Source organism: Vigna radiata, chromosome 4 (assembly GCF_000741045.1).
Source record: "Vigna radiata var. radiata cultivar VC1973A chromosome 4, Vradiata_ver6, whole genome shotgun sequence".
NCBI lineage: Eukaryota > Viridiplantae > Streptophyta > Magnoliopsida > Fabales > Fabaceae > Vigna > Vigna radiata.
In genome coordinates, this window is record NC_028354.1 from 7,787,127 (window position 1) to 7,802,598 (window position 15,472).

General features: G+C 31.8%; 2 protein-coding genes across 2 annotated transcripts; one reads left to right on the top strand and one right to left on the bottom strand.

Moving 5' to 3' along the window:
* Positions 1–6,166: 6,166 nt before the first annotated feature.
* LOC106758921 (cytochrome b5) lies at positions 6,167–8,151 on the bottom strand. Its single transcript, XM_014641934.2, has 3 exons — positions 7,883–8,151; positions 6,793–6,859; positions 6,167–6,694 (listed from the first exon to the last, which is right to left on the bottom strand). The coding sequence occupies exons 1-3, from the start codon at positions 7,967–7,969 to the stop codon at positions 6,438–6,440; spliced, it is 411 nt and encodes a 136-aa protein (XP_014497420.1). The 5' UTR covers positions 7,970–8,151; the 3' UTR covers positions 6,167–6,437.
* Positions 8,152–13,387: 5,236 nt separating this feature from the next.
* Positions 13,388–14,903, top strand: LOC106758138 (60S ribosomal protein L13a-4). Its single transcript, XM_014641070.2, has 4 exons — positions 13,388–13,659; positions 14,120–14,236; positions 14,328–14,415; positions 14,569–14,903. The coding sequence occupies exons 1-4, from the start codon at positions 13,388–13,390 to the stop codon at positions 14,710–14,712; spliced, it is 621 nt and encodes a 206-aa protein (XP_014496556.1). The 3' UTR covers positions 14,713–14,903.
* The last annotated feature ends 569 nt before the right edge of the window (positions 14,904–15,472 follow it).

Consider the following 15,472-nt stretch of genomic DNA (forward strand, 5'->3'; position numbering starts at 1 on the left):
ATACTAAATTTTATTTACAGTCATTAATAATGTTCTACAAGATTGATTAAGTTATTCTAATTATTATAATATTGATAATTCAACATGAGAGAAATCTTCACATTATAATTTATCCATAACAGGAACAATCATATGATATAAGTACTCATGAAACCTGACTGAACATAATTAAGGTCATGGTCATCAAACTAGCAAATTAACTCGTTAACTCGTCTGAGTTTGTGTTTCTACACACAGCTTCCGAGTTAACTCGGAAGTAAACTCGCTTTTGATGTGAACTCGGTAGAATCGAAAACAAACTCGCTCAACTTGCCCAAACTCGAGAGTTTGCAACCGAGTTGGCGAGTTTAGAGAAGAAATTTTGTAACCAAAAACGACAACAGCCATAATCGTTTGGTGCGCAAAACTGAAAAAGGAAAACTCGCCGTGAATAAAATGGCTTCTCACTGCACGATTGTCTCTTCATTGCTCGTGGTTCCACCGCTCGCTCACCGCTCGTTGTGCCACTGTTTGCTCACGCTCGTGGTGCCACCGTTCGCTCATGCTCGCGGCGTCATCGTTTGCTCATGCTCGCGGCGCCACTATTCACTCACTGTGTCGTCATTTGCTCTGTTCGCTTGCGTGTCTCTAAGGTTGTCTTTAGTCTTCTTCAGGTTTCAAAAAGACGATTTTTTTTGTTCGTCAGCTGCGCACCGTTTTCTAGAGGAAGGCTATTTAGGAAATTTTTGAATTTTATTAGCTACAGAAAGGGGACTTAAGGCATTTGTGAGTTTATTTTTGTCAGCTGGTGCAGAAAGGGGTTTTATTTTCACGTGGTGTGCAGCTGTAAGAAAGGTAATATATATATATATATATATATATATATATATATATATATATGGTTTTTAATTAATTAGGATTTTCACTTGAGAATTGAAGATTATTTTTAATTATTTAATAAATGTATAATGTTGTAACGTTGTAATTGGAAACTAAAATTAAGAATAATTTAAAGTATGTTTAGGAATAAATCAAATTTAATTAATAGTAGTCTAAATTATCTTATTTATTAAAAAAAATAGAAATAAAAATAATTTAACTTTTTTGTTTAATTATTTTCTTGTAATATTTGAATTAATATGTTATTTATAATTTTTTTTATAAAAAAGTAAACTCTTACGAGTTTACGATTCGAGTTTACGATTCGAGTTTACGATTCGAGTTTACGAGTTGAGTTTACGAAACTCTCACGAGTTTACGTAATCTCTCGAGTTTGACAACCTTGATTAAGGCATAGAAAAAAGGAATAGGGCAATATAAGAAAACAAAGCAATGATCCGAGTAATGTTGTGACAGATGAAATCTGCTAAGCTTTTCTTTTTTTCACTTTCAGACCTACGTCTACAAGAGTCAGTAAAGTTTCTAAGAACATCATATGAGCAATATATACACCAATGCCTAAGGCAGTCACAACACCAACCATAATGCAGTCACCAATGCCTAATCATTACTTTTGTTAATCTTTGTTTCAGTGAATTTCAAGTTCAGAGCACACCTCTTTCATTTGGAATAGAAGTGAATTAGGGGTTTCCATTATACATTTACACACAGTTCATTCATAGAGAAGGACCTTACCTTCGTCACAGACCCCCTACATTGGCCTCCCCTATGACAGTGGAAGCCCTGGTCACGCCGCCACAGCACCGTCGCCACACCGCCACAGAACCCCCAAATCGGCACAAACGACCAACCAGCACAACCCACAAAGCAACGTCACCGAACCTAGTACCCAACCCCCAAACCGTCGTCAATGAACCAACCAGGCAATTGATTATGGAGATGAGAGCACCACGAGATTGTGGAGACGACAACACCAACGTTAATTCATGGCACGAGCACAATGGGGAAGGAAAGGGAAAGGGAGCTGGAGATAAGGGCAAAAGGGAAGGAAATTGGGGAAATTCTGAGTAAATGGGAACGAATACCCAATTCGAGAACTTAACCTATTGTGGACATTACCGAAGGCCAAAGACCGCCAGTATGTTATGTCACCAGCTCATGACCATCGGTAAATAACTTAATGAGAGTCATCAGAAAAGCCTTCGGTAAATGACCCTTACCGAAGGATTGAAGGTCGTCGGTAATATGCCATCGGTAATCAGCACATTTCCTATAGTGATAGTATATATATGTGGGTGCAGACCTCACCATACAAAGCCAATTTTGTAGGTTTGAGTTAGGTTTAAAGTCCACTTCTTAACAAAATCATCTTAGCATAACAACAAGGGTTGTATAACACATATGAAAAGTGATATATCTTATGTTTTTAATGATTATAGTTCTAAGGATTAAGTGTATTTGTTTTTTGTAAAATCATAAGCTTGAGAGCGTTTTAAGACTTATAAGAAATTTGTGCAAAAGGAAATATAAGCATATATCAAATATTTGTGGATGAATAAAGGATTATAGTTTAACTCTTTCAATGTCAAATAAAAGAGGGAACAAAGATTATGGTAGCAAAACGCAAAAATACAACAATGATGATTATGGTGTACTACATGCTTTATGCTATAAAAGTTCATGTTTCCTTTCAGGTTAAAGTTGTAAATTTGACATTCTACTTGTTGAATCATTGTCCAAAACTTGTGAATAAAATCACTCCTCAAAAATATTGAAGCAGAGTTAAACCTTTAGTAAAACACCTTCAAATGTGGGGTTGCATAACACATGTGCTCATACAAAAGACAAAACTTGATAAAAGCTTTCCTTATATCATGTCGGGTGTAAGTGATGAGTCAAAGGGTTATAATTGTTTTGACCCTTAGGCAAAGAGGATTATTGTTATTAAGAATGTAATGTCATTAATGCAAAAATAGGATTTGGCGTCACCTAATATGCACTACTTTTAAGATTGAAGTTTATAATGACAAACATTTTTGAAAATATTTGTACAAATATAGGTAGTTGTTCAAGGATAACCAAAACTTATACCCTGACTGCCTAAGTATAATGACAATGTGGCCTTTTTAAAAATATTTTCATAACTATAGCTTTTGGTTCTTTAAAGAATCGAAGCCTATAGTTGTGCAAGTATTTTTAAAAATGACACTTGCTTTTTTAAAAGGTTTTACCTAGATATTAAAGTATATGCTTCGGTTTAACTTATAACTAAAGTATATACCCATTTGCGTAGGAAAAATTTGTTAATTTTTACAACCTGTGAAAGGTCAACGTTGTTGCATTCTTCTCCTCCGTTGCAATTTCGTGTTTTATTCCATTATAGCCTTCATTGAGGTTTTTTTTTGTCTTCATTATTGTTTATCTTCCTTCTCGTTTCTCATTCATCTCTTCCTTTCATTCTTTTTTTTTCTTTTCCTAACGTTATTTTTCTTCTTGTTTAGGTGTTGATACTGCATTTCTTGATAGGCGTTACAACATTGTAGGTTCGTGTTTGTATTGGTCTGTTGTGTTTGGGACGTCACAACATTATTGTTGTCTTATTTGTTGGTTCAAGTTTGAGTGTTTGGTCTTGGTATTGGTCTCTCTCACTCTTGCTCTTGCTTTCATTGTCGTCGTTGTTGTCGCTCTCGCTCATATTTGACTAAAGTCTATTGTTTTTATTTACTTTTTTAATCGTTTTATTCTTCGGTTGTCTTACCAATCAAAGCCTATTCTTAAAGTATAGGCTTGAATGAGGAACTGAAGTCTAAACCTCTCATTCTTTACTTTGTTTGAATATACTTTAATTGTAGAATTAATGTATAATGACAAAAAGAACTGGTATCAAAACTTTTTGCTACACTATTGCGTTAAGGAAGAAAAGTTGAGATTGAGAACAAAATTATAAACAACAATATAAACATAAATGATTGTGGGAATGATGTTGTCAATAGTGATGAGAGTGTGGGAAGGCATGAAGGTGAGTATAATAGTGATGGTTCAAAGGAAGACATGGAGTCATATAATGGTTGTGCAAATAATGTGAAGGGTAAAATGCTAGGAATGAAAATGATGTGAGGGGTACCGATGCTAAGAATGAAGTAGAGAATTCATAAGCAAATGCAATTAAAGGAAGAAAGAGAAGGATGACAACTTGGATGAAAGGATTTTGTGAGTGGTGAGGAGTTAAGTGAAGGAGTAGAGACCTACATGGTAAAAGAAATTTTGAGTGATGATTGTGCTTCATTTCTTGAAGCTATAAAGCAAGATAAAGGGAAGAAGGTTATGGACAATGAAATAAGCTTAATAAAAAGACCAGACTTTGGGATTTTTAAGACAAAATTTAATGAGTTTGGTGAAGTAGATAAGTATAAAACATCATTATAGACAAAGGAGTATTTTCAACAACATAAAATTTATTATTCTAATGTTTTTGTCTTTATTGCATGCATGGATATAATAAGGAGGATTGTGATACTTGCAGTTGTAAAGGATGAGACATATTTCTGTTCGACGTCGAATTTGTGTTCCCATGTAGAATCAAGTGAGGATGTGTGCATTGAGCAACTAAAAGGTTTCATGTGTCCAAAAATATATAATATTGACATTTTTAAGAAGGGAATGTTTCATAATAAACGTATAAAATTCTAATTATTTTAGGTTTTAAGATTAACGAAAACGTGGGGGTGACTCTATAATTTAAGCAAATTATAAGAGTTTACAACTACAAGACTAATATATTGTTTACTGTGAGCTTATTTAAAAGTTATGTATCAAAACTAACTCAATTATACTTATAAACTGCAAAATATATACATACACTCACACACTCATAAATTATGACTACGCAAGAGGAAATAAATTCAAAAAGTACATCTAATTATGTTATTCTATATTTCTTATCATTTATCCATAAGTAATAAGTAAACTGTAAAGAAACATAAAACTTATTGTGTTTATCATTTATTCTCTTTTTTTACTTTGTTTTTCTTCAATCTATCGGACTTCTCTTAATTTGTTTTTAAAAAATTAACATTGTGTTTCTGTAGAAAATTTTGCATTTAAATATATCAAATTTAAATTTATATAACATTGTTTTTTTTTTTTTACAATGTGGATTCATTAGTTTTCTTACTTCAATTAATAATCATTAAAATATTAAAATATGACTAATAATTAAAAAAAATGTATATTAGTATAATAGTTTTTTACTTTATATGAGTTTATGTTATTTTTTAGTTAAATTTTTTAACTAACATTGAAAAGAAAAAAACAATAATTTTGATTATATTGATTTCGAATTATTTTCAATTAATATTGACTGTAATTATTTAGATCAATTGAGATTATTTTTTCAACATGATTAACTAGATTTTCTTTTTACGATTTTTCGATTAATATTAATTGGGAATTTATCGGACAAAGTGAATCCTTGTTCTAATCAAAATTGAATTATTCCTCTTATAATTAAGAGTATATAACACTGTTAAATAGTTATAAAGAAATGGTATATGTGTTCGATAAAAAACATTGCACAAAAAATCATTAACACGGTTTTTTTTTATTATTATTAAATATTGCAAGATATATTAATTTGTGTCATGTAACTATATATATTCGTATCTAATATTTATCCTACTTCGACATTCTAAGATACAGTAATGGATAAAGATCTAATCTATGATACAAATAGTTTATAATATTTTATTACAATCACATCTTTAAGAGATGTGATTTTAATTTGAATCTACAATTATAATTATATATTTATTATATTTTAATTTTTTTAACACACTTTTAAGTAGTTGTAGTATTATGATATATTCAAAATAAGCAAATTCCATTTATGCATTTGATCACAGTAACTGCATTTGGAAATCATAGTGCCGTATGTTGATAAAACTATATTTTCAAGGTATACAAAACATATCCTCTAATCCAATACAAACAAATGGTTGAAATTCAGGTGTAAGTATAAGATCGTAGAAATGTGAAATAGTTAATAATATATACAAAAAAATCATAAATTCATTATTTTAAATTTTTTTGTTAGAGATGATATCAGACCCTTATGTAGGTAAATCTTCTCGAAACATTTCTTCCAAGAAACCTTAATCAGTAGTCGAATTGCACTTGTTAAAGTAGTGTGAGTGTGTAGACTTAAAAGTAGTGTTCTCTGTAGAAAATGCAGAATAATGAAAATGGAATGACAGGTCTCAAATTTACATAAGAAATTGAACGTCGAATCTGTTTTCCAAAGGTAACTTTATTAGTGTAACCAGAATCTCATACACTTCAAATTCTAAAACTACCAGAACTTTAAGGAGCAGAAAACTGTTCTAGTAGCTTATCAATGTGAGGGTAAGACAACCACAAATTCAACAACAAATGACAGTAACAAGGAAAAACAAATTGGTATATCCTATTCATCCCATATAATCTTAGTTCCATAGAACAGAACAAGCTATATTTGATAGTAACGCTTGAACAAGATTAAAGTGTTCATGCAGTTTCAGTGGCTATGTTGATTTGTTGTTGAAGAAACGAATACCAACTGCTAAACCCAAGACAATCAGAGGAACTAGAAACTGCAGCATCTTGGTGATGAAACTTGATGATGTGTTGTTCTGATTATTTTGGAGTTGTTTTGGAGGAGTTTGCTGAACCTTGGCAGGCATGGTTGCTGGATCAATGTCTCCAACATATAGATCATTCAACATAGCTCTAGCACTCTGACTGTGACCAACATCCTCAAAGTCATCAGTAGCATCTTTCCCTGCAACAAATGACATTTTGGGTTGTCAAAAGGACATTATTTGGAAACATGTAACTCAAGTGAGTGACGCCAAAATGGTATGTAAATCAGATATACACCTGTGGAAGACAACAAGACATCATCACCACCAGGATGGTCATCCAAGAACTTTGTGACATTATAAACCTGTTCCAGAAAGAACAGACATTTAAGTAATACTAAAAATTTATAGTGCTTAGTGGTTGCTAACAGAACTTGAAAGGTCGTTAAAATTTTAATCTGATGAGAAAGAGAGAAATGAAATCCATACTTCATTAACTTCTATATGTTTGTGTGTATGTAGTGAATACAGTGGCATTCAGATATCACATTCTTTTGAGAAGCTTCATATGCTTTGAAAAACTCTAAGATGCAAAATACGCTAACACAATGCAAAAACAATGTTATAAAATTGTTTAAAACTTTCCCATGCTGCAGTTAATATTTAACCAGATAACATAATTCATTCCTTTCCTAATCAAATTTTATGACATCTGCAGTAATATAGACATCAAACTTCGGAACATCTCTTAAGTTGATTATAAAAACAAAGAATGGATAAAACAATGTTTAGCAGAAACCAGATGATAGTCCAATCCATAAGAGAGAAGGACACATAAGAGGGATAGTAATAATGTGAGATTATTATGAACATATCATTTGTATCAGTCAGGTTCAGGAGTTGTGAACAAACAATGTGCTGTATTAAGCACACCGATAAATCACAACACAGCCAATCTAATCTTGATTTGCGTTATTGAAATTCTTATTGAATATACAGAAAAAGAATTGAATTTCAGAGATAGTTCAATACCAAAAGAATCAATTTTATGGTGATTCATGTGATCTACAAATACCCACTTCTCAAATTGCAAGCAGAAATATGAATACCAACACCCATTTGCAAACCAGAGTTAATTGTGATAACCAAAATTAACCCGCCAAACAAATATCCAAAATGTTCACCATGTGTTTGTGAAAAAAAAAAAAAAACGCATGCTTCATCAATCACTAGCATATAATGTTATTCTGACCAGACAAAAAAGATACATACAAAGGGAATCTCAAGATCAGATCATGTGAGCTTTTTTAATGAATAATCAAATGAAAGGCACAAAACCCAGATGTAGAAGCAGAAAAATATTTGCATCGGTAATATGACAGACACACCTTTCCATCAATGATAAGCCAGCAATCTTTGGAGTTGTTGTGTTCAGAAACTTGGGCCAAAGTGTAAACAATGCGCTCCCCACCCATTTATCTTAGGAGAGCAATGATACAATGTTGTCTTCTCGAAGAAATTGATGATTATGTTAAGGTATTTGGAATTAAGACGTTAAAAGAATTTCAAAGCGTGTAACATGGAGATCGGTGAGAATGGTTAGTTGGTTATATGAAATAATTAAGGGGAATAGATCCTTACCTTTGGGCCTCAATAGTATTCTGGTGTTTTATTCATTTGGTATTCACACTGCACAACTTTTATATTTAAAATTATTCATTTTATTCCTATAAACTCTTTAATTCTTCAAAATTATACATGTATAAGAACGGAAATAATGAATAATTTTTATACACAAGAACTAAAATCGAAATGTGTAAAATAAAACAATAAAAGGAGTAATCAAATCTAAATTTGTTAGTACTTGGAAATTGCATGCTGCCAGTAAGTTTAATTTCTGAAATTATAAAACTATTATTTTAGTGTTTTAAATTATCAAACAGTGCTAATTATAATTTCTAAAAGATTAACAGCTATTTGAGTGTTTAAAATTGTAATAGGTCCATGATTTATACTGAGAAATTTAATTTGAAAAAGATGCATCCTTAAGGCTAATTTAGAATTAATTTATTTTGTACTTGAATTTTTAAAATATTACAAAATAAGGTAAAGTATTTATAAGTATATGTTATATTCTATATATAATTCTTAATTATAAAATTTTTCGTTTTAACACTCTTCATTATATTTGTAGTTATAGGATAAAAAGAGGATTACAACTCTTTCAATGTACAAAGAAGGTAACTATAAACATCAAGAATTTTGTTTAATTAAATATTGTAAAATTTCATAAAAATTAAGAAATATTATTATATGTGTTTGTGTTGAGTGATATATTCTTTTTATCTTTAAATCTTTGTGTTCAAATTCATTTGTTCTTTTTGACTATCTAGGTTTGGTTTGAGTAGTAGGATTCTATTTCAATTGATTAAGAGAAATTCTAATCGATTAAATTGTATAATTTTTTGTTGTATCTTTTTTAATTTTATAGTCTTGATGTTTTGTCTAATGTCGTGTTTAGTCTGAATTATCATTATGTTTTGGTTTAGTCCTTTTTATTTTTGTTTTACATCATTAAAATATACAAAATATGAGTGTAATTGATTTCTTTGTGCTTTTGTGTTACATCTTTGAGTTCATGCTTATTCTTAGTTTCGTAACAAGTTCTTTAGAGTTAGGTTTCTCCTGTGTCTCTTTGATTTCTTCGAATTCTCTTAATTTATCTTGTGTTCTTTGCCTTTGATCATGAGAAATTTAAAGTTCAAATCAAATAACATATGTTAGCTGTTGTTGTTCCTAAAATTAATACATAGAAAAAGGCATAACCCTCTAGAAAATTAAAAGGAAAAGATAAGAAAAAGCCAAAACAATCAAAAAATAACCTAGAGCGAAAACACAAGACTTAGAGTCTAAATCCCAAACAAACACCACTTGGAACCTAAACCCCAAAAATAGAAAAACATAAGAAAACGCTTAGGTATCAGGAAATAGAAAAACATCTAGGCTAAAACACCCTAACGCTTGGCTAGACGATGTCTTGTCCTCAAGTGTCCAAGAGAGATTGAGTTAAACGCTCAATGCACATAATACCTGAATTTGGTTTCTCTCGAAAAAACAAAAAAAAAAAACAAGTCAAGACAATATCTCAGACAAAATACCTTAAAAGACTTAATCTAAAAAATACGTAAGAAAGTTTAAGCAAGCTAAATGCTACTTGTCTAAAAAGAGACAAAATATAAAGAAGTGTTTACTTGATCAAACGATGCCATGAGCTTAATAAGTACCTCATCTTTTGATGAAGTATATATCTACACTTGGTATCTTCAAAAAACAAGAACTTAATTGTAAAATGCTACCTAACGGTAGAAAATCAAAAGCACTTTAAATGCTCAATGTTCAAAAAATAAGTGATAAGAAAATTCATATCTGCTACATGCACAATTTACTCTAATTTTGTAGATAAGTTATTCTACACACAGTCATAGTGTTATAGAACAAATATCAAAATGTGGACGTTAGAGACAAAGGATATATTCACATAATGTTTCTCTCTTGAAGCAAAGTCTAAAAAGATCATACAACCTTCTTCAAACAAAAGACTGAAAAAACATGTATGCTTTGACAAAGTTGACTTACACGATAACTGCTGTGAAAAGAAGAAAGAGAAAACACAAGTATCAAGGCTATAAACTACAAACTCGGTCTAATGGACAAATATCCATGAAGCCTATAAATAGAATATCTCTCAAGAAGAAAATCAAGAGGATAACTTAAGAGCATAAGAAAAGCTTACAACGAAATATCCATCACAAAGAGAAAAGGATAGAAAGAGCTCAAAGAAAATAATATATCTAAGCTGAAAAAATGAGAAGAGAAGAAAAAAAGAGAAAGAGATATTCTCGAGATCAAATATCTTACTACTATAAGAAAGAAGAGAGAAACAAATGCGAGTGTTTAAACTGCATTGTATTATAATCAAATCCTCTCGTTGAGAGATATAGTATGAACTACTTGTAAGCAATCGTTGAGAGATATAATCAAATCCTCTCTTTATTCCTCATGAAGATGAACTTCTCATCTGAGTTTATGGTTCGGGTTGAAAGGAATCCCTACATCACATTAGAAGTATAAGTCATACATTTGTAATCAATCCACCAAGTATTGTGGGAAACTTTAGTTAAGTTTGATTAAAAACATACGTAAGTATTATGCTCACCTTTCTTTTCGAACCAAACACTATGTTTTATGCAGTCCTTCTAAAAATGTCCAGACTTCTCACAAAAATGACATTTGTTATTTTTCTTCTAGATTTTGGTGGAGACTCATAAATCTTTAATGGTTTTTTACCCTTTCAATGTTTTTTTTACAACTTTCTTTCTAACTCATTGATTCCCCACGTAATGAACGAAGTGACTTCCTAAATTCTTGAGTTGAGTCTCCTTCTGAACCAATATATTATGCAATTCATGCACATTCCGCATGTCTTTCATGGTGTTGTAGTTCATCTGGAATCACTGTACTAAAACGGTAATGAGTTCAAAATGAATTACACGAGAAAACTTTCATCTGTTGTCATTCCTAGATACTTTAGTCTTACTACGATATTTGTCATCTCAATCACGTGCACATGTTCAATATGTAAACCATCAAACTTCATGGTAGTCAAGGTACTCATCAATGTCCCAATGAGGGACTTGTCAATAATGCAAATGCTCAAAGGATGAAAAGAGAGAGAGAGAACACAAGAGAGTCAATAGAAAACAAGTGTCAAATTGTATTTGTAAACATATACTCTCTATGAGAGTTAAACATTTGTACCTTGTAATATCCCACAGTGGATCTATTGTAAAATTTGGAGAGAACTAAAACACTTGCAACTAGGAGTAAATGATACTCAACTAGGCAATGTATCCAAGAGATACCAGAATTGTTTAGGAGTGTCGGGAATGGCTATAATACTCAACCAAGAATGGGTAGAATCGATCTAGATAGTTGTCTAGGGGTAGATCCTGAAATGGTTAAACTTAAACTAGACGCGTTGTCTAGAAGTGCTAAGAGTGGCTACAATAATCAACTAGGAGTGGGTTATACTCAAAATCAGGAGTGGTGTAAGAATATTCGAATTAGTCGTGTTGACTAGGGGACCAAGAGTGGTGTAAGAATACTAAACTAGGAATGAGTTATACTCAGAACCAAGAGTGGTGTAAGAATACTCAATCAGGAGTGAGTTATACTCGTGTAATCTTGATACGATTAATGAAACCCCTTAAAAGGTCTTAAGTGAGAATTACACGTAGCTCAATCAATATAAATGCTATGCCTTATTGATTTCTTCTTTTAAAACTATTGTTAAATTTTGTCATCATTTGGAAGAATATTTATTCACTTACCTTACTTACCCAACTTCTAGACATAGTTTACTTTTGAAAATTCTTCTACGAAACCATTAGACGCTGGGTGACGAAAATATTTTGAAAATACTATTCATCCGTAGTGTTTTCCTGTGTACTTCAATATAAATAACTCACTACGACTAACTAGGAAAATACTTCCTTATTAAAACATAATAATCATATTAATTATTCTTCATAACTTTGAATCAAGATGTACTTCAATCTTCACTCTTTTACCCACTTCGAACGTCTTTTACATATTCTATCGGTTGGGTTTGTCATTCCATGAACACTAGATCTAGAGATAATAACTTTACCTCAACATTTTAGGTGACAAAACACTATTAATTTTACAAATCTTATCACTTTCTTGTTATTTGTTGATTGAGTAGTATAATTACTAGTAACATCAAATATTTTGCTTTTTAGTGAGTCATAGAATCAAATATTTCTAACTTTTTCAAGAAGGTTTTTTTTTTTTTTTTTTTAACAAAATAGTGTATGATAAATGTATAAATGACCAAATATAAGACATATATATTAAAACAAAATATTACTTTTAAGTTTGTCCATGAAGTTGATGAATCTTATAAATATTTCCCTTTGATGAAGAGTGGAAGAATACTGAAATATTTGTAAGTTTATTTTACCCTTTTGTAATATCATCATCTTAATTTCTACCAAAAATTATCTTACTTTCAAATCTTACCTTCTACAAGTTGAAAAGAATTAACGTTCGTTAATAAAAAAAATGAAAGACAAGTATAATCTAATTAGAAATATAATTCATTAGGTAATAGTTAAATATGAGAAACATTAAAGATGAATATAGTGGTATGTTTTCATTTTAACGATTTTAAACTCAGAAAGATAAAATTGAAAACATTCAATTTTTGTTATGAAAATATTGATTCACTTGCATGGGAGTCAAAGCTGAAAAAAGTGTCAAAGAACTTGTGTTTAATATTTCAGAAACATTTTTACCGCAAATATGTTTAAAAAGCAAAGCCATAAAGAATCTTTACCTTCTTCTCTAGGTCCAGATGATGATTTTTTTTTTATGTTTGCTTATTTACTTGATGTAATTAATTGACTTTTTTTAATTATTTATAATATCATTTTACTAATTTACAGTATTACCATATAGATAACTTTAGATGTTAAAGAAATTAGTAAACTTAACATCCATCATATTTATAAATTTAACTGAGAACCATACAAACAAAAAATCTAATTATATATATATATATATATATATATATATATATATATAAACTAAATACTTTTAATTTCGTTGAGTAGCTTGGTTTACAGTTCAACGCACGCGTAAGGCCCATTGGGTTAAAAGCCCAACCCACAGTCTCCGGCAACAAAAAACCCTAATCCAGTAATCCCTATGCGCCTCCCTCTTATACTCAAAACCTTAGCAGAGACACACAGCAGAAGAGACCAAAGAACCAACCTTCAGTGTTGTGTGGGAGAGAGAAAGAGAGAGAAACAATGGTTTCAGGGTCAGGGATCTGCGCGAAGAGGGTGGTGGTGGACGCTCGCCACCATATGCTGGGAAGGTTGGCCTCGATCGTGGCCAAGGAACTTCTCAATGGACAGAAGGTGGTGGTGGTGAGGTGCGAGGAGATTTGCATCTCCGGCGGACTCGTGAGGCAGAAGATGAAGTACATGCGCTTTCTCCGCAAGCGCATGAACACCAAACCCTCTCACGGCCCCATTCACTTCCGGGCTCCCGCCAAGATCTTCTGGCGCACCGTTCGCGGGTTAGTGTTAATGCCCTCTTGACCCCTTTGAAAAAAAAACATTAGCCAACACTTTTTCAATGTTTGCAATTGGTATGATTGTGTATAATCTAAAGTTCGAATTCTGAAAGTTTGTTTTTTTTCCAACGAAATTATTAAGGTCTTCTATAATTGACGTGGATTGATGTTTACAGATGAAAATTTATGTTTTCAGAATGAATATAGTGTTTGAATTTTAATTTAGTTTAATGGGGCTAAGTGGTCCGTCTATACAACCTTTATTAGATGGATAGTGTTTGGTGTTTTTGGGATTAATGTATAATTTTTGCAATGTTAGATATGTTTCAATGAAGGATAGTGGGATAGGGTTTAGATGTTTTGGTATTACTGTGTAATTTTTGCAATATTAGGGTTTGCGATGAAGGATATTGATGTTGTTAATTCGTGGGAAGATTTTTCTGAAATGGGTGTTTGTTTGCAGGATGATTCCTCATAAGACTAAGCGTGGGGAAGCTGCTCTTGATCGATTGAAGGTTTATGAGGGTATTCCTCCTCCATACGACAAGACTAAGAGGATGGTTGTCCCTGATGCTCTCAAGTGAGTTTTTCTTTGTTTTTTAGAGAGTTTCTGTCTTGATGTTATTGTTATTGTTATTGTTAATGCTGAGCTGGGGAATGGAATTGCCTAGGGTGCTGAGGCTTCAGAAGGGGCACAAATACTGTCTTCTAGGCAAATTGTCATCTGAGGTTGGATGGAACTATTATGATACCATCAGGGTGAGTTCTTACCTTCTGAATTTCCTTTTTTTACTTGTGAATTATTTACGACAATTTAGTCTCAGTGTAGCACCAAGGAAACTAGACTGAGGCTCTGCCACTTTTGGGAATTTTCTCTTATTCTGTGGTTTCTAATTGCTATATTGCTAACAGGAACTGGAAAAGAAGAGGAAGGAGAGGGCACAATTGTCTTATGAGAGGAAGAAGCAGCTTGCTAAATTGAGGGTGAAAGCTGAGAAGGTTGCAGAGGAGAAGCTCGGTTCCCAAATTGAAATCCTTGCTCCCGTTAAGTACTGAGTAGGTGTATGCTAGTTAGTGTTTTGAAGTTTTGGTTTGAGGTGTATACCCAATTGAACTCCATTTCAATTTTGCTGCTCATCTTGGACTCTAGATATGACAATCTTGGAAGTTGTTTTACTTTGTTTGCTTTAGAATTTTTATGTCATCCGATTAAGTTCTATTACATATTGTTTTTTCTCTATGTGTGATATATTGTGGCATTTTAATTTTACCTCCTGCATGAAGATGGACTAAATGAAATATTTTACCTTCAGTTTTATGCTCAACAAGATACATCGTTTTCTAGTATTTGTAATTGTGTAATTTGATAGAGATCAAGTGTGATCTGAAAAGATGTAAATATGATATCAAAGGGCGACACACGGACATCAACATGGTGTCATTCGACATGTAAACAGGTTCGATCTGCAAGGTATTGTATCCAAAGAAAAGCTACAAATAAACATGTGATAATAAAAAATGTATGAAATTGCTATAAACAATCTTTTTAACACGTGATAGTATATCCACAAATGTTGTCATCGTTGCCTTGTTAATGCCTAATGCTGGGATGTTAACAAAATTGTGAAATTCATGTAATTTTAAGGCAAAAGTCAATAAGTTATGTTCTTTTTGAACAAGGCAAAATGTCGTGCTATTTTACGTTTTCACCAATTGGTGCCACTATCGTGCTATATTACGTTTTAACAGAGTGATAGTTAGTTCCCTTAACTTATTTTTTTGCTATGCCTTTGTGTTGAAGTAGTGTTTCATTTAA